Source organism: Siniperca chuatsi, linkage group LG5 (genome assembly GCF_020085105.1).
Source record: "Siniperca chuatsi isolate FFG_IHB_CAS linkage group LG5, ASM2008510v1, whole genome shotgun sequence".
NCBI lineage: Eukaryota > Metazoa > Chordata > Actinopteri > Centrarchiformes > Sinipercidae > Siniperca > Siniperca chuatsi.
Genome location: NC_058046.1, coordinates 17940706 through 17960470, shown reverse-complemented (window position 1 = coordinate 17960470; position 19765 = coordinate 17940706). Strand labels below are relative to the sequence as shown.

Genomic DNA, 19765 nt, shown 5'->3' with positions numbered 1-19765 from the left:
TCGTGCCATGCTGTCGCCTTTTACTGCCACAGAGACGGAGCACCATCAGACCCATAGAGACAAACCATAATCGACTTTACCAATTACACTCCATCTCAGACCACTTATTCCACACAAAATGGCATCACTAATGCTAGACATCACACAAATGCCTCTCAGTGTCCTGCAAGAGACTCCAAATACACATTTATATATTCAAACCAATAGTTCAGACTGTAATGAAATAAGCTTTAAATAAGTCTTTGATGCCTTTTAAAAAGGCTTACTTTGCAAGAGAAATTGCTCTGCCTAGCTGGGCAGTAGCTTTAACATACAATACAGCCAAACGTTAGCCCTCCTCAGCAACCCTCCCAGTTTAGTCACTATACAAAAACTTAGGTCTGCAGGCCAAATGAGTGACATTTAAAAATGTCAGTCTTTTTTTGTTTTAACATGTGGTGTCTCATCTGTGCACACCACGAAAAAAGATGTGTGCGTATGTGGTGGTCTGTTAGAAACCATCGTGGACTAGTCATTTGGATATGGATAGGAAAAGGAGAATATGTAGGGGGCAGGCAGAGGGGTTACTGATGTGTGTGTGTGTTGGAGGGGCGTCTGGGAGATAACGATAAGCACCACTTAGGCTCTTTGATCACAAAGGTTCATCAATCTACTGTCCGACCAGTGTGTCTGAGAAAGTCCTCCACAGAGGGATTAAGGTCCTTTACACACACACACACACACACACACACACACACTTTGTATTTAATATTACTTTACCCAAAGCTTTATTCTCCCAGCTAACTTCCAGCCATACAGAGGTCACCACAGAGCTCTGTTACTGTACAAGCAAGCATGAAGCGATGCAATCCATCTTCAGAGTTGGAGGCCCCCGCATGGGACCTCTCTTTCTCCCCCTCCTCTCCCCCTTTCCTCATCCTGGCCTGAATTTGTCTGGAGACGAAGGGTTAAGGAGGAACAGACCCTCTGAAGAGCTGCCTGCTTAACCTCTGACCTTATGGTGTATGAAAGAGAGAGAAAGGAAGAAAGAGAAAAAGAGAAGAAGAGAGAGGGAGGTCTGACAACTGACATAACTATGCAATTAAATGTAAATACACTGGCTTAGAAGTTTAATGGTTTAACAACTTTTTAAAATAAATCTCTGCATGTTACGTCGATTTGTTCCTTCAAAATAAGTGTGTTGTAAACTCTGAGCAGGTGTAAGGTGTAAGAGCTTAACTTTGCTGTGAGAGACACAGAAACATGAGATGTCAGGAGAGAGGAAGGAGGGCGAATGGCGGTTTGGAGAGAAATGGGGGACCACCAACACACCCCCACCTTTCTTTGTCCTGCATCCCGGCAGACCCCACCCGTCACTGGGCAGCAGGTTGTCAGTGAGGGGGTCCAGCTGGTGGAGACTGGAGATGCCAAACAACCTGTCAGAGATAAGAAGAGGCGGACAAGGCATGCACAGCACCTCAGCACCCACACCACTCTGGGGGGGTTCGTTGCTGAGTGGGAGTGTTAGAGACATTGGGGTCCGTTATACTTGATAAGACAGCAGAGTACACACTTTAAACAATACTCTCTACATTGTTGAATGAGATTGTTGGAGACTTTTGGAACATTTGGGAAAAGGTGCAGGCTACCGTTGTTATCAGGTCCTTCATATTGATACATGCATTGAAGCTGATAAACTGCACTGCACTTAAAAGAGTTTCCACTCTCGAGGTGCTGAACGTACTTTAAATAACCCACTGGGAATGTTAATAGTTTGTCTCTGCTGTGTTTGTTGTCTAATCACAAAGAAGAACACTACGACCACTTGACTTACGCAAAAAATCTCTAAAATTTATTCCATTTCTGTATATAAATCTGTCTTTATTTCCATAGAACAGAAAATTTTGCTTGTTTATCACAACTATTTATCACCACTTGGAGATTGAGGGTGAAAGCAGAAACAAACCTTCAAAGAGAAACAAATATGTCTGAACAATACCGCCTCGTTTCACAAGTTAACAACAAACTAATCTTTACAAATCTAGAGTAATAAATACTATTAGCAGGAACAAGGCTATAAAAAATCTCATTGTAACACACACATACTCTCTCACACACACACACACACACACATATCGTATACATATGAAGGAACGATGAGGATCTTCTCTCTGCATACTGATGGTCTGTAATGTTAGAGCACCTTCTCACATGTTACTGCATGTAAAACACCTGGGCAGAAATATAAAAACTGCTTCATTACACAAAAAATAAACCAAAATCTCAGCTTGTGTGCATTTTGCTTTGTGCTACAAATGTTTCTGTACAGTTAGCTAACAGGAGAAAATTAATGCTGGCCAAATCTGCAGGGAAATGTACTTAACCCAATCTTGTCAAAGCAATTAAAGGAGAAATGTGCAGTATGGGCGTGACAGGGAGCATTTAGATTCAAAATAAAGAGACTAAAAAGAATATTTTAACGATTTGGTGCATTAATATTATCACATTTCTAGCACTGTGTTTCTTTGAGTTTGCTGAGCAATCCTTGCATGCCAAGGATCAACACTGGACTCATGAATAATTCAGAAACAAACAAAAATGGGCCAACACATACACACATAAAACACTCCAGCTCTGACTGGTCAGCTGGGGATGAAAGAGAGGCGCATGCTCATTGGCTGGCTCTTAGTGAACAGAGAAATCTATTTGGTCACCTGGGGGTGACTAAGAGGACAGCGGTGACAGCTGCATGACGCTGAGTTGTGTATTTACCCAGAATGCAGTGGAAACAGTGTTTACAGGTTCTTCAGCCTGTAGCGTAGTCTAAACAAACTGTTTATCTCTATGGTGTTGCGCCTGCAGCTACTACTGCCTGTCTCATTGGAAATGAACTCATAGCATCCTTGAGCTGAGCTGACATAGGCTTTACATACAAACACACACACACAGACAACACAAGCCTTTTCTCCTTCACTGAGACTGAGCACAGAGCAGTGCTTTGCTCCACTAAAGATAAAAAATGTCTCCCTCAGGCTCAGCTGTGAGAGCTGAGATTATTTTGGTCAGAAAATGTTACTGCCTGTCTGACAGTGGGTCACAATTTACATCCTTCACAATGGAGAGAGCGGGAGTCATTGAGAGTTAAGCAGCCTAGTGCTGCTCACAGTCTGGCCTTAACAGGGCTCACAGTGCAAACGGTTGGATGACCAGTCTTTGGGTTATGGAAAGACGATAAAGTACAACTTTGATTGTGCTGCTCAGACTCTTTTTTTCCCCTTTTTTTTAATGTCTGAAGCGTCATGGATGTCCAAGTCCAATCTTTAACAATCCACTGCTCCATCCAGCACAGGGGAGGAACATGACTAACAGATGACACCTCTTCACACAGCATAAAATCACACTTTTCACAATTATTTTACAAAGGTAATATCACATTTAGTCCGTATACGGTGCAGCATCTTTCAGAAGAGCAGAAAGAAGGGTCATTGAATTTGAGACGAGGAATCTCTGTCCACTAATCAGTCTTTCGGGTTTGTCCTCGGGTTCAGTTAGGAGGCTGCACTCCATTCTGGGACTCCACACCTGATGTGTGTGTGCGTCTCTAGTGTGTGATAGAGAGGAGGAGACAGGTTGGGCGTGTAGCGAGGGTACTCTCTGAGAGGAGGGCTGAGCTGCCTGATGTGAACGTTTTGGGAGCTCTGAGATGGAGGTCCAGAGCTCTGGCTCTGATAGGGGTCGTGGGCGATGTGTTCTCCCAGAGGTGGAGAGCTCTGGTGGGCTATAGCGCTGAGTCGAGAGCCCTGAGGGCTGGAGCTGTAGGGAGGATGGGTATAGGGTGGGTAGGGCTCCATGGGGGTCATGGCAGAGGGGAGCGGGCAGGTGTATGACCAGGATGTACAGTTGAGATCATCCAGTCTGGGCTCTGAGCCAGCAAACATGCATGCTTGACGCTGTCCCATGTCTGAGCTGTAGGGGGAGTCGGTGAGACCCAGGGTAGGGTTGGTGGATAGACCAGGTGGAGGAGGAGGGTAGGAGGAGGGGTGATAGTAAGACTCGCCCTCACTTGGTGAGCTGCCAGTGAAGGGTTTCTTGTACGGGTGCTGGCGGCTTCCTGGAGAGCAGTTCTCCGCCACTACAGAGAGAGAGAGAGAGAGATAAGAATAAAATGTACACACAAAGAAAAGTTGAATTATTTTCTCTGCTTTTAGAGTACGTATGACATCAACTTGAGTACAAACACATAATTGGAATATACAATGTACTAATAATTATGATGAAATCATAAAAAAACCTTGCAGGCTGTGGAATAATAACGATAGAGTCATAAGAATTATATTTATGACTCCCTATGTATTTATGGTTCATGTTTGACTGTACTATTGTAAGGCCAAAGGCAAAAGACAGGCACAATGCTAATGATGCTAGAATATAAACAAACTATTGTTATGATAATTGTCTAAAATTATGTGAAAATGCATAGTTTTTAGTCAAATAACATCAAATTCTTGGGGGGCAGTCATTTTCTTTTCCACAGAGACACACAGCTTCCTCCTACCTTTCCTCTTGGTGCAGTGGTAGACCTGTGGCTGTTGGCCGTGCTGCAGGTGAGGATGAGGCAGGATGTAGTGTGCGGGGGGAGTGCTCAGCAGCTCCTGGGGACTGCTGCAGTTCAAGCCGTTCTCACAGCTGTAGGGGGACCCGACGGCTTCGGGGGAACTCCGCAGACCCCGACCCTCACCACTGAACGGACTCCCAGTGGAGCAGGCTCTGTGACGGACAGTACTGCGAGGGACCACAGGGTAGTCCTTACTGAAACAGAAAGAGAGAGGTGAGTTGAGAATCACAGCAGAAGCAACTATTTGCATCTGATGTTGTTATGGCTTCAAATATGCTGCACAAAACTGCGTTTCCTGACTGTGTACAGGTATTTCTGTTAGATTCAATTCAAATTGCCTGGTTGTATTGTTTGTGTTCTAGTTTTTTTTTTCTTTGCCTTTTTCTTTCAAGTCTACTTAGCCATTCCCAATCCTTTCAGCTCTGATCTCTCTCTGTACACACTGCCCTCTTGGTGAACTCTGTGGTATGTAGGGGACAGCGGGCCACATCTCCCTGACTCTCGCTGAGATAGTGACACACGCTCACGCACAGCAGTGCACGCGCACACACAGTCGGTGCTGTTGTGAGATAATTCGCCGCTCTAAAAATAAACATCCATCCGTGTGTCACTTCAGATAGACTCTCCTCTCTTCCAACCACAGCAGCACAAAAACACAGGGGTGCTACATTTAATACAACCCTCTCTCCCTCCTCCTCCTCCCTTCTCTCTTGCCCCCCACCCCACCTCACCACCCCACCCACCCACCCCGTAAAACAGCCTCTCCCATTGGCTTATTTTAATCTCACAGCGCTTCAATTGAGATTAGTTCAGCATGCAAACAGACACCATGTAAGGCCATCAGCTGATCAGCAGTGACAGTCACAGACACCAGCAGCAATGTGATATCATCTATCTATCAATGTTGTGCCGTGTTTGTGCTGCACGTTCTGGACGAGGTTTCAAGCTAAGATCAACCTTCAGGTGACAATGGCTCACATCTCTTTATAGCAGTTGGCTCCACTCACACACACACACACACACACACACACACACACACACACACACTCATGTCTAAGACCATATGTACCCCATCATAACAACCCTCAGAGAGAACAGATTTTGTTTCCCATGAATGCTCACAAGCACGCAGATGTACTCACCCTTGCAGCTTGGCCATGCGGTGCAGCTCATTGTCGTCACTGCCTCTGAAGCCCTTAGCAAAAGGATTATTCTCTATCTTCAGCTGTGTAATCTGAGCACAAAACATAGAAAATCTTTAACTCAGATGCAAGCATCACACCACAGTACATGTACAGGCCCAAAGACACACACAGATTCATGCAAGTACAGACACACAAAGGCACATTTGGTTTTTTAACCATTCTTTTCATTGACTGAAAGTCAACAGTTTACTATTAGTCAGAGGCCCTGCAGATGTTAAAAGTAGCCCCGCTGAAGCTCTGCACGGCCAACATTCCTCAGCCGCTGACGTTTCTAACGGAGCGAACAGTGTCCTCGCCAGCTGACACAGAATAAACTGTTTACCCAAACAGTCGCCAGGTTTAAGGATTGCAGGCCAAAGCTTTTAGAGGTCCAAAGCTGGGAGCTTTGATGTTAAGTCTTCAAACTTTTCTCAGTGATGTCATGGAGGGAAACCTCGGTGCTGTGTGTCCATCACCCAGCAGGCAAGTGGACTGGAGCTCTGACACGAGCTCAGGTCCAAACAAACTTTGAAGTGCCGATAATACTGATGGTCTCCACCGAACTACTGGCTCAATAGTTCTCATTTTTACACATGAATGTTGGAGTTAACGTGAAAGTGTGATACCGACGTATTTGTTCTTGCATGTATGTAAGTTTAAGTTTTTTTTTTACACAAATAACTGAATTTGATTACAGAAATGTAACAGCTCAGAATTGTGTTTTATATTTTATTTGTAATACTCAAAACTAATTCAGTGGTCACTTTGTCTTACTGACTCTTATTACTACTACTTCTACTACCACTGAATAATATAAATTATTAATAAAGTTTAAAATACAAAATATGTATTTATTACATTACACATGTATTTATGCATATAAAGACATTCTAATAAATTAGATAGTTCCAATAATTACATTTAACTACTATTAATAATAATTATTATTATTAAGTTTATACATAAACTACAATACTTGAGCTGTTCAGTATAAATAAAACAATACAGTATAAACCTTTGTTTAGAAACTAAAAGCTGTAACTACTATTAATACATTAATGCACCTTGGTGGATTAAATACTTGTTGCACATCTATTTTCTGAGCTTTGTATGTGTTTGTTTTTTTTGTTTTGTTTTTTTACAGTTTTTACTATACAATAAATAAGAGGATACAATACTGAAGCTGTAGATAAAAGTGCACAGAGTGAGCAATTTTGCTAACAAGATATACTATCTATAGAATGAAGAAATAAACAAATGCAAAACTTTGTCGAAAAATTATATTAAAATGTATTTATTCAATTTATGTTATTTATGTTTTGTTATGAAATGTGATCAAATTTAAGCTATTGAGTGAAAAGAGTGGCTTAAAGCTTCAGCAATCTGTCTTTCTAGTAGACGCCGAGGAAACTGGATCAGCCAAGATCAAGGGAAAGAAACAGGTCATTACAGACCAACACTCTCTCTCACACGTGCACACACACACACACACACACGCGCACACACACACACACACACACACGGATAATTTAGTTTTGGACATGTTTACAAATACTAAGTAAGGACACATAAACAAAGAAGATCCAAATTGACTTTCTGGATCCAAATTACAGACAGTAATACAAACAAAGAAAAAGTTTCTGACTGTGTGAATGTGAGTGTATGTTTTTTTAAACCCTCCAATCACTGTTTCATTAGTTTCATCCATAAAGGAGATTTAGATTTCTAAAACACATAAAGTGGAGGTTTAGTTCCCGATAGTCTAACAGTGTTTTGGTGAGCTGTGTCTTGTGTGTAAAGCGTACCTTGTGGTTCTGGTAGGATGTCACAGCGATGAAGGCAGTCTCAGAGAAGACGTGGGTGCAGAAAGCCGTGTTTTTGGAGCCGAAGCCGTTGTTCTCGTCCGCCTTGACAATGTGGAGACGAGGCTGGTATTTGTGCATGGAGTTGAGTATTATCTGCAAGGGGGAGAGATTAAGTAGGTGAGATTGACAGACCTGTCATGCTTCCAGAAACCCACCGGCAGATGCTGGGACCTGGACTAGACTGGAGGCCAGGTGGAGGGTAAACCCAACTTATGTCAAGGTACCCAGACTCGGATGACATGAATCTTTAAGACAGCTATACCTGGTTTAGATATTAGTAGGATCAGACTGATGTAAGCCAAGAGGAAAAACAAATCAATATTTGGCTGTAGCCAGGACTTAAAAAATACTGATGCATGAATATAAGAACTATTTTTTGTTTGATTCAGTTGTGTAGCATACAGGTAAATGACTCATGTTTATGCTATTTGATTTTTTCTAAAGGTCTTATTTTCATGTCAATGTTACCCAAAAAAAAATCATGCATGGAACCAAAGACAGCTGCCACCTTAAAACAAAGTCATTAGTGAAGCATATTATACACTGCTAATTTCATTTCATTTATCAAATATGGCATCTGTGGCCATTTTCTTTCAACCACAACTGAATAATACATGGTTATATAAGACCATAGACTCCACAGGGGCTGATATATTGGAAATAAGGCCTACATTTCAAATTCGATGTAATCACTGATCATTAACCTGGCAGACTATTTTAGCTGATTTTTATTTATTTTTTTGCCAAACTTAAAATGACTTATTGAAAGTTTTATAAGGTTTGTACTTGGTGACCGATTGTAAAGCCCCATGAGGCAAATTTGTGATTTGTGATATAGGGCTATATAAATAAAATCGACTTGATTTGATAGGCTACTAGCATTCTTTAGTTTTATTCAACAGGCAGTGCATGGCTAAATTTGGCTTGGACATACCAGTGATGTAAAACTATAACAACTCTGTGCATTCAGCGCACAATCCAAACTATTTCCCACGACACCGGCAACTCCACAAGTGGTTTTTAATTGGATCACGGTCCTCTGTGTAGGCGCGCGCACGGGCGTGAGCACGTTTGTTTATCCAGGGGGCTCAGTTTAATCGCAGTGACAAGTCCGCCGGTGACATGCATTAGCTAATGGACTTTTGAGTCATTGAAATCATTACCTCTAATTTAACAAGCCTGAAAAGATTATGTTTCTGTTTGTGTCTGTGCGCACGCACAGGCACCAAGACAATACGTGCTCACCTGCTCTCGCGCCGTACAGCTCACTACCTTTGCCTCGTGAAATAGGCCTACAGTGTGCATGGACTCAGACTGTTACTGTAGGGTACCAGTGAAAGCTGGACATGGCGGGAACGAGTCTCTGCTCTGTTGAGGCTGAAGTGAGGCCGCTCTGCGCTCGTGCTGATTTGTGCTGTGTTGTGACGTCTGCGTGCCTAACTGGACCTGTGGCTGTAGTTTGTGTAATCACTCTTCTTAAATTAAAAACCTCACTCAGTTAATTATTTAAAATGCATGTTATGGCTATTTAATGTCGCCAATTGACCATTTTCATTGGGAAATGTAGGTTATGATATGTGTCCTCGTCTTTTAAATTGCGTTTTTTATTATATAGCCTGAACATTACGTACCCACATCGTTCAAAGGGCAAACATTTCTTTTTCAATTCAATAAACACAGACCAAGAACATTTTGTCTTGTTATGAAACAGAAATACACCGCATCAGCAAAATGCTATTAAGAAGACAGACTCACGTGTCCAAAGGGGTCCAGGTGGTTGTTGGTGAGTTTGAGCTTCTGAAACGAGACGAGCTGGCGGCTCCAGTGGGCGCCGGTGGCGGGAGAGTCCGGATGAACGTAGAGCCTCCCGGGCATCGCGGGCTCTGCCTTTCCCGTTACCGACCTATGCGCAGAGAAAATGCTGCAGATCAGAGAACGGTCAGACAGTGACACTCAGTGGGTCACAGTGGTTTGTCTGACCGGCCGTGCACCGCTCTGACTGGCGCCCCGCGGCGCAGGAGGCCTATCTGGTGCTTTAATTAGACAGACACAAAGTGCACTTTGTTTTTTTGTTGCTGAAGTTTACACTGATAGCCACATCTGGACCTTAGCTTAGCCGACCCAAATTAACTCGGTCTCCTCCAGAACTGCTGTAACCTCGCCGAGCGAGAAGCCTGAACCCGGTAACCTATCTGCTGAAAAACACCTCAAATCACCACAAAACTAAAACAGCAACAAGGAGCACACACGTCCAAGAAAGGTGGAATTTTAACCATTTAATATGTGAACTCCTGGACTATTTTCTCGCTTATTAACAGTAGCCGAGGAGCAGACACTAAAGATAGGGCCAACCTGTTTGAGTGGTGGTTTTCGATCAGCACAGTCAATTTTTAATCAATGTGTTAAACGGCTACTGGTGAGTTTCTCTTTATGTTTTAGGCTACATCTGACATTTTACACGCCACTAATTAGGCACAAATAACTAGTGGGAGCTGTAATCTTAATAACCAATATAGCCAAAGAATAAAAGCCTTGAAGAAATATTGATCAGGTAGCCTTTGTTATTGTGTATCTGCGTGTAGTCTGGCCAGTGTTTTCAGTCTGCAAAGGTCAAATGACGTGACCTGGCCAACATTTAAAAATTAATTCATTAATAAAAATGAAATAAAAATAAAATTAAATGACATGTATGATATTTTGGAAACAAATGTGCAGCCAGTTATAGTGGAGGGATCAATCATCCAGACCCAACTTTATCTAAAAGCCCACAGGCTAGCACCGACGTATCTCTATAAAGACCGAGCGCCTCCATTACGCACTGAGCTGGCACTGTGTCAGACCCCTGTTTCCGGCCCGTTACATTGTAGTAACCGAGTGTCTGATGCTCTGAAGAGGCAGAGCATTGATGGATATAACTGTAGAGTCAGTGGTCTCTTGGGGGGTTTTACCCCGCAGCACAACACACAGTTGAATGGGAGACTTTAATCCGGCTCTGTGCCGTCTGTCCGCCCGGTGAACCCTTCTTACTCTGATTTAACCGGCGGGCAGGCACGGGGGGGAAACACGGGGAACTAGGCCATCCCAGTCTGCAAGAAGGACCCGACCTTTACACAGTGCAGAGGCGGGGATGGAGTGGAGGGTAAACCCACAACAATACGGCTTACCTAGGTTTCTGTTTACAGAGGATTTTAGGCTGAGATTTCTCATGTAAAATCCACAGTCGCCCACATATAAAAAAAAGTAGGAATGAGATGAATAAATGCGAGAATTTGGAAAAAAAATCTTTAGTCCAGAAGTAAGTAGGCCTAGGCTACAAGCTACTGATTATTGTATTCATTTATTTTGAATAGTGGTGGCTCAGTTACCGTTTATTTACCATTCACTGCCCATGATGTTCAAAAGGTTACATATCATTAATAAACAATAGGATCTATCGTGGCAAAGCTGACCTGAGCACACAAACTCCCCCACGGCTTTTCGCCTACACCACTCTGAAGTTTTGGGGGGTAGTATAAGTTTGGATGTCGTTCATTACACGTGTTTAAATGTTGCTATATACGAACCATTTGTTGTCTGCGAATTTGTAGCGATGGTCATCCCTGGGCACAATGTCCATCAGGAGTATGTACTTGGTTTTTGGGTTCAGTCCTGTGACCTTCACCTTGTAACTGGGGAACATCCTCCTACAGGGAACACGGTCAGGAAAAATACCAATATTCCCATTCAGACACAGACAGATCTAAATGATGCAATACCTGAAGTTAGATAATAAAATAAACAGCCAGCTTCTGAGCTCCTCTGAGACAAAACGTCCCCTGGGGGCCTGGCGACATGCACATTGTACAGTTTGTCCCAGAAGAATTGTTGAGACATTCATAAAACTCGTTCATTCACACACGTACAACGTTTTGGTAAAGACATGGCCTCATAAAAATAATAAACATGATAAATCAATAAGTCAAAAATCTATCGTCAAAAATATAATGATTTCTTCCTCCTTGCCTCCTACCTTCCAGCCTTGGTGATGATCATTTCAGTTCCCACTTCATCAAACTTCGTCCAAAGTTCCCTGTCATGAAGGAAAACTTTGATTCCCTCCATCCCCTGCAGCAAAATATAAACAGTGCTCACTACAACTGAAGAGGAAATCTTCTGGAAGTCAAATTAAAGCAGGACACAAATAAAACACACTTTCAGTTAGATCTTTCTAAATTAAATTCAGGATATATACACACAGTAATTGTATAGTGATTTGTATATTTGAAATGACGATATAAACCTAATCCACAGTAAATTAAACTAACTATTATTAAACGAGATGAATATTTTGTCTAAACGTCTGCTGTCCGGGATGCATCAACACATTCTTTGTGATTTGATTTCTGAAGCAAAAACCGCAGAAACTCCTGGATGAAGTTAGTTAAAATCCATAATCAATAATTAATAATCAAAATTTACATTATGCTCCGCGGTGCAGGCCGGTGCCTGCTGGCTGGACGCGGTCTGCGGTGAAGCTGATGAGTTTAAGGTGTAGCTGGGATTTTCCTGTTTCGTCTCTTCTGGGGAATCCATGCAGTCCGATTCCGGACGCTCTGCAAGGCCGAACTGGTCCCCCCCGTTTGCCATGTCCCACTGACACACACGCACACACACCCACACACGCACACACACACACACAGGTCAGTATTATGTGCATGTGGTTTTGAACAGGCTTTGTCGTGGGTCCCACACACATAACACACACACACGTAAAACATTTGGTAAGAACAATTTCATATTATATTTAAAGACCTACAAGGAATATAATTTGACGCATGTCTGTTTAGGCAAATTAAGGTCAGTCTCAACTCAACTCAGATGTATGATAAAAATATTTAATATTATATTTTTAGGACAAAACACTAATGTCCTAACTAAAAACTATGAAGGCTGATAGACAACCCAAACTGATGGACAGTTGATATTTGGTGAGGAACTGTCTTTGTTAAAGGATACACAAAGAGGCATTTAGTGTGCACCTATACGCACTTTGACATCGTGGTGAATCACCACAACAAGGATAATGACTTGCATTACATTACACTGACTTACACTGTAACTGATCCAGTAACCTAATTACAGGCTTCCACTGAAAAAAAGGAGATTAAATGTGCATGAACTTGAACTTTGACATTGTTTTACAGAAGGCGATAGCTTACTATTGATCATGCATATTTATGTGGTATTAACAAACCATATTTCAGACTGTATTGTAGGCTACCAGTGGTCATATTAATTGCATTAATATTCATATTTTGTATTTCAACCTTAATGCATGAAGATAATTGGAGCTTGCAGTTCCACAGTGTGTTAACAGCTGCAGCCGTCGTGCTGTTTAAAAATGGAAGCAGCTCTTAAAGTGCATATCACTGACATCAGATAATCTAACCACAGCCTGTGTCTGGCATGTGCGTGTGCGTGTGTGTGTGTGTATATTTTGGATGGTCTCCCTGAGGGCCTTTACCTCAAACGCACTGCTCTGCTCTCCCTGCAGAAAACACGCTCATCCTGCTCCTGCGCGCTCTGCAGCCCGCTCGCGTATTTTTGTAGCTTGCTTTGATTTCCACTAAATATTATTTATTTTTTAAATCCAACTGTCCAAATGTGGCGGCGTCGGTTCTCAAAAATCCACCGTGTTCCCTGTGCAGCGCTGAGATTTCATCGGGTTGTTTTCTCCCTGTGCGCAGACCGCGGCTCGTCCGCTCCGCTGCCTCCCGTCACCGCCGGCTGCAGAGGAGGCTGAGATCCGTTCAAAGAGGATGCAATTTCTTCCTCATGTATGTCGCTCCTCTCCTCATTGCCCTCATGGACTCAGCGGCAGCCCTAATCTGAACTCCCCTCATCAGATCCTTCATTACAAATGAGTCAAGTCCGCCTCAGACACTCTGCCCTCCCACTTCTGCCGTCCCTGCGCTCCCATAGGTCTGCACGGTGCATCGGTTTCTTCAGCCCAAATCACGGCTGTGACACTGGCCAATCACACACACACACACACACACACGTTGACCTACACGCACGCACGCGCACTCGGTCGCGGATGATTTATTTTTCAAAAGCATTTGATTATTAATTCCCACAATGTGTATTTGTCACTGTGAGAATTAATCTTTCATACTACCGCCTCCTCATTTAGTTTCACACCAAAATGACTCATTTTCTATCTGAAGAAAATCTGGATTCTCCATCTAACTGTCCTGATTGACCAAAGAAAAGTGTTGTTGTTGTTAAAGAGAAAGTGGGAATATTTTACTCTTGCATTAATTAAACCTTAACGAATGACAGGATTTATTTTACCTGTTGGCCCAGGATACTAAAAATTCAATAACAGGCTATTAATTCACGTCAGTTCCCTGCACTGGTGAATAAAACACAAATGCAACCTGTCACTGGCACTGGGCATCAACACACCCAAATGTGATGTGGATTTGGCTCGTGCATTTCCTAAAATGATAAAACCCCACAGGCCTAATCTCACATGAGGGACACACACACATTATCTCATAGTAGATTATAGATTCAGGCACTGGAGGCCTATAGCAGCAGCAGCTGCAGCTGCAGCGGGTTGACTTTGACTGGATTACTGTAGATCCTGATAACCGGAGGCATCCAGAGTTGAAAGTTGAATGGGGTCACCGGGAGGTCAACATGCCGGATCCATCCGTTACCCATTTCTACCGATTCTACCTCGCGTTTCCCCTCTACTCCACTCAGCCTGACCGCAGCCTGCTTATTCAGAGTGTCTGTGGACAGATTTACGCATCATTAAAGATTTTATTTTTTTATTTAATTAGCACGAGAGGTCTGTAGTGTTGACTTTATCTCTATTATAACGTGTGTCGAGATTTATAGCAGGTAGCTGTCACGGGCTGCAACATCCCACTATGGAAAAGAGGCCATTGCAGCCTATATTGTTATATTAAATTTGAATATAGGCCTATATAAAAACCAAAATAGAACATACATAAAAATATGAAAATAAATACCCTACTGTATCAAAATGATACACAATATTACAGCCTTTAGAGAATTTCTCGGAATTTTGTTTTTTGCGAATCTGCACGCGCTTCAAAAAAGCATCCATAACTGCAGCGCTTACCGTATTTAAATACCAATCTTCCCCGGTAATAGACCTCCGGTTACCGGCAGCTGCTGCACAGCCTCTCCTGCAAAGCGCGACCATCGGGTTCTGCAGTGAGAGCGCGCTGCCACTGGGAGAGACTGGATCTGTGTGTGTGTGTGTGTGTGTGTGTGTGTGTGTGTGTGTGTGTGTAAATGCAGACCCATCAACTTTCCGATCTGCTCTGATGCCCTACCAATGAGCCAATCAATGTGTAGCCTACACAGACAGGCGCTGCCTTTTTGAGCTGATGTCAAAACACACTCTGTAAAGTACGATTCAAAATAGATGATTTACCGTAATTCTACTAATTCAAAGTTTATATTAATAAAGTCGCCTGTACAGAGGAATTTGAGCGACAAGCAACACATCTTGACTTAAGTGAAAGACCTTTTTATGAATAGCCTACACTATTAGGCTAAGTATCCTGAACAATATGTGTTTAGTATTTTTAAAAAGCAATTCCGAGAACATAAAGTCGATTATTTTACTAATGTCGATCAGATCATATTAGACATATTAGCGTGTTGCTGCCAGTTTACAAGGCTTACCCTGAAATACGTTTATCACATTCATTATATTGTTTACAGCGGGGTTTTGGTGGAGGTCCACTTTTATAACCCACAGGTCAATGATTTGACTTTAAAACTAAACTGAAATAAACAGACGGGGTTAATCAAAATACAGACCTGGATGTTTTTTATTTGAAAAAAGATATAAAGATTTTTATATATACATATATATATATATATATATATATATATATATATATATATATATATAAATTAATAAGACTATTATGCAAAAGCAGCTATAGAACAGAAGTCCCGGCAAAATAAACATGTCCAGACTTAATTATCATACATTACTAAGAATTTACAGCCAGAATAAGATAAAATATTGACTCATATCAGCTGTTAGCTTCTATTTTTAATCCCTCCCGAAGAGACGGAGACGTTAATTTATCAGTATGTTGCCACAGGGAGTTACTCTATACTCTTCAGAAATAAGTAAAATATTTTTAATTTAAATAATTTAAATATTTTTTAACATTTGCTTTGTAAAAATTAAATATTATTGCTTATGATAGTCGAAGTGAACATGCTGCTCCTCCAAATAAGTCACGACTTTCCAGTCAGAAGAAGTGATTCAGCAATACTCACTCTTCTGTTTATTGAGCCTTTAAGCACAACAGAGTAAGATAGCTCGCTGCAATACGTTAATTTATTTCGAAAATTATTTTGTGTATTTGTCTGGAAAATATGCAGTTTCTTCAAATACAACATTTCCGAAAAGTTCTGTAAAACGTCCCCCGTTGCAGGTTAATTACACAATCGAAACCCCCCCAGTATAAATATAATTGTCTAATTACCTCTTGACTTAAAGCCACACAGTTGAACTTATTTATTCTTGCGTTGTTTCTAAAAGTTTAATCAGGGAATCAAAAACTTTTCGAATCATAGTTGTTGCCTCTTTAATTTGTCCAAATGATCTAATCTCTTCTGCTTAAAAATACCAAAAATGCATTGATGAAAACAACTAATTAATTTGAAAACAAGTTACCATTCTGATATAAACCCCTGGAATATACTAAATAACCAGCTCAGTAATAATAAATCAAACAAACAATAATTGAAGTTAAAATAATTCTCCATAAAACTTTGAAATAATGTTCTTATGTATCAGAAACCTGATCTAAACAATTTCATTATCTTTATATCTGATTGCATGTTTTTTTCCTTAAATAATATGAAAATCTTCTTTTCCAACATGAAACATTTATTAGGTGAAAACTCCACATTTTTACGGTAGCAAGACACTATTTAGCTACACCACAGGTAGTGTTCATTAAGGTTAGTGTTTATATGAGTACATTTACTCAACACCATTTTTTGTCCTTTAAATCTTAAAATATTGAATAATTAATCTAATTTTCAAACTGGGCACTGCTTTTTGGACTAAAACTCTTCATATGGTCTTATCCCTCAGTTGCTTGGTGTGTGCAGAAGAAAAGTGAGAGGCGAAGGTTTCAATAATACCTGAAATGAGGTGATGGAGGTGGCTGGACGGCTCATTATTGTCCCATCCTGACTTCAGCTGACTGGATCCTCTGTTCTCCGTCTGGAGGAAGTGGTGACGGGGTCCCAGACCTCCTGCACTCAGCAGGTCTGTCTCACACACCTCCAGCTCGGCCAGAGAGAGTGTGTGCGTGTGTGTATGTGTGGCATTAGAGGGCAAGGTCAACCCATTTCTCTGCAAACAATCACATCACACAGGGCAAAATACATTCCAACAACCCCCCCTCCACACACAAACACACACACACACAACCTCCAGTTTGTAAGGTGGTCTGATGTGGGAACAGCGGAGGGTGGGGGTTTGGCAGCAGTCCAGATGGGGCCTCCAAGGCCAGATGAAGGAAAACCTGTTCCACATTAATATGACTTAATATTACACATGTTAGGGAGCCTCTGCTTTCTGCACAGGCTTAGTTAAATGTGTGTTTGTAATCTGACTTGTTGTAAATGTGCCTTCAGATCAGATCACTTAGCGGTTTAGAGACAAGTGAAGATCTTACCTGTATTATAGTGTATTATATTTTGATTTGCTTAATACTTCTATTCCTTCTATTCTCAAGTGTGCCTTGACGTGATGGTGAGCAGCTGTAACGAAAGAGTTTCCCCTCGGGGAGTAAAGTATTTCTGATTCTGATTCTTATTACACATCACACATCCGCTCAAAGGACCTCTAAAAACTCAACATACCAAAACAAATCTCATTTTAAACCTAAAAGTAGCACTTTCAAGTATTTTGACTTAAAATTATGAGCTGTATTACAGTAATATTCTTCCAAACATTCAATACACTGGTCAAATTATTGTCGTGTGTGTGTGTGTGAACTCTCGAGACCCTGAAAAACTCTTGAAAAAGTGACTCAGTCACATTATAGCTCCAATCATAGTGCTTTTTCCGATGGAAAAAAGCCACTTGAGATGAAAATTACACTTTTATTCCCTCTCTCATAATCTTCATGTTTCACAAATAGCCACAGTGTCTCCCTGTAATATCCCTCTCTTGTGCTGGCATTAGACTCAGTGGTTTATTTTACAACAAATAATGATTTTACAACACATGAACAACTGACAATTTAATAATATATCTGGATACAATTTCATTGATTATGAAATTTTTGTCAATATAACTTGACTAAACTTCTTGTTTGTAGCTCACTTAGTATAAATGGCCATTATTTTTTAGTTTAATATAGTCAACAGTGTTTATTCTGATGTATTAAAGTTAATCAATATTTATTGATTCTACACTTAATCTCATAATGTCATGTTCTGAATTTTATTATTGTTGGGACTTTTATTTGAAGGTGGACTGGACATACCAGTAGGTGGCTTATATTCAAGTGTCAAGCACAAACACAGGAAACTATTGTGACTGTTCAGCAGCTGCTGTTCAGCATACCATCCTCCATTCATAACTTTTGTAATGCTGTTACATTGTGATTGATAGTGGATGGCATTAGGGCCTCTATAAATAGTTTTACTGGGTTTCAAAGTGAGTGTTTGAAAGCGACCAGGACTGCTTTATGAGCTCATAGCATCTTCAGCTGCGTGAGAGCCCTTCATACTCTGTCTTGATACACTAGTCAGTGGGTGAGTGAAGTGTGGTGTGTTGCAGCTCCCTCTAGTGGCTTTCTTCTGCAAACAGGGGAATAACAGTGGAACAGTGGAAAGCAAAGAAATCAATGTGACAAAGTCAAAAAAGAAACAAACAAAACGCACCATGTAGTTGTCTTCATCATATACACATTACCTGCTTCAGCTCAAGCCACTGAACAAGCAACAGAGCATAACCATCCATCTACAGTGCTCCAGGAACATGACTATATTTAGGAGCAACATCAAAAATCACCAGAGTGTGATGGCATCAGAAAGAGGCAGAGAGAGAGAGAGAGAGAGCAGACTGGTGCAGAGTCATCCATGTGGGAACATTAACATTTAGGGGAGCAGTGTGTCTGTCAGCCCTCAGAGCTGCCTGTCACTCACAGGCGTCAAACTTTAGTGCTACGTGACCTTTACATCATGTTCGTGCAGACACGCAAAGAAACACACAAAGAAATTCAACCTCAAAGGCTTATAGTGTGCCGCCATAGTTTCAGACCTTAATATCTTTATTGTTTCTCAACAGTATATGATGGAGAGATGAGAAGCTCACCGGAGGAGTTGATTATATTGGTGGGAGGTTTTAAATCAAATTTCAAATCCTCACAATTTAGTGGGTTTTTCAAAGGCCAAACTAACCAAACTTTCATCACTGTCCCTCTCTTTATCACCACTGGTCCTGCCACATGTTTCTGCTTGGATTTCTCTCAGTACCTAGAAGAGCTCTGTCTTTGACAGACTGAAAACTCATTTCAACACAGCTGACATTTCACGAGCACTCAGGGCCTTTTTACCTACCGACACAATTTAAACTGTTCAGCGAAGACATTTTAGCCTCGCCAGTCCTGCAGCCACACAGCTGCACTGGGAGGCAGAGAGGGAAGTGGACGGAGGTCAGGACAGAGTTTTAGGCATTTTACCTAATGGACCTTTGCACCAGACGTGTGAAACATTTCACTTAACGCAGCCTCTGGGCACTAGATTGGCATGTGTATGTGTGTGCATGCTTGTGTTTGTGTCTATATAGCGTGCATGTGTTTAGGGTGACACTGTTGAAGGTCAAATACGCTGGCTCTCTGCATGCCTGGCAGTTGGACATTTTTGCACTTAGGAGAGAAAACACATAAAAGTCTTAATGCGATCACTTCTATCAAAAGGTAATTGAGAAAACTCTTTAAAGTTAGTCTGTGCTATCTTCGGTGTAAAATGTGGATTGACACACCGGCCACTAGATGGCAGAGTGTGAAAACTGAAACAAACTATGAACTTTAGATCAAAAACAGCCCAAAAAA

The 19765-nt window shown here is 41.5% G+C and overlaps 1 protein-coding gene across 3 annotated transcripts; it reads right to left on the bottom strand.

Moving 5' to 3' along the window:
* Positions 1–1809: 1809 nt before the first annotated feature.
* tbx5b (T-box transcription factor 5b) lies at positions 1810–16991 on the bottom strand. 3 transcript variants are annotated; one of them, XM_044196827.1, is made up of 9 exons: positions 16839–16991; positions 12102–12275; positions 11653–11747; positions 11207–11326; positions 9399–9546; positions 7584–7736; positions 5737–5828; positions 4535–4788; positions 1810–4111 (listed from the first exon to the last, which is right to left on the bottom strand). In XM_044196827.1, the coding sequence occupies exons 1-9, from the start codon at positions 16872–16874 to the stop codon at positions 3528–3530; spliced, it is 1656 nt and encodes a 551-aa protein (XP_044052762.1). In that variant the 5' UTR covers positions 16875–16991; the 3' UTR covers positions 1810–3527. The 3 variants fall into 3 exon arrangements, with proteins under 3 accessions (XP_044052762.1, XP_044052761.1, XP_044052763.1); XM_044196826.1 differs by lacking the exon at positions 16839–16991 and adding an exon at positions 14779–14907; XM_044196828.1 differs by lacking the exon at positions 16839–16991 and adding an exon at positions 13147–13749.
* Positions 16992–19765: the final 2774 nt, after the last annotated feature.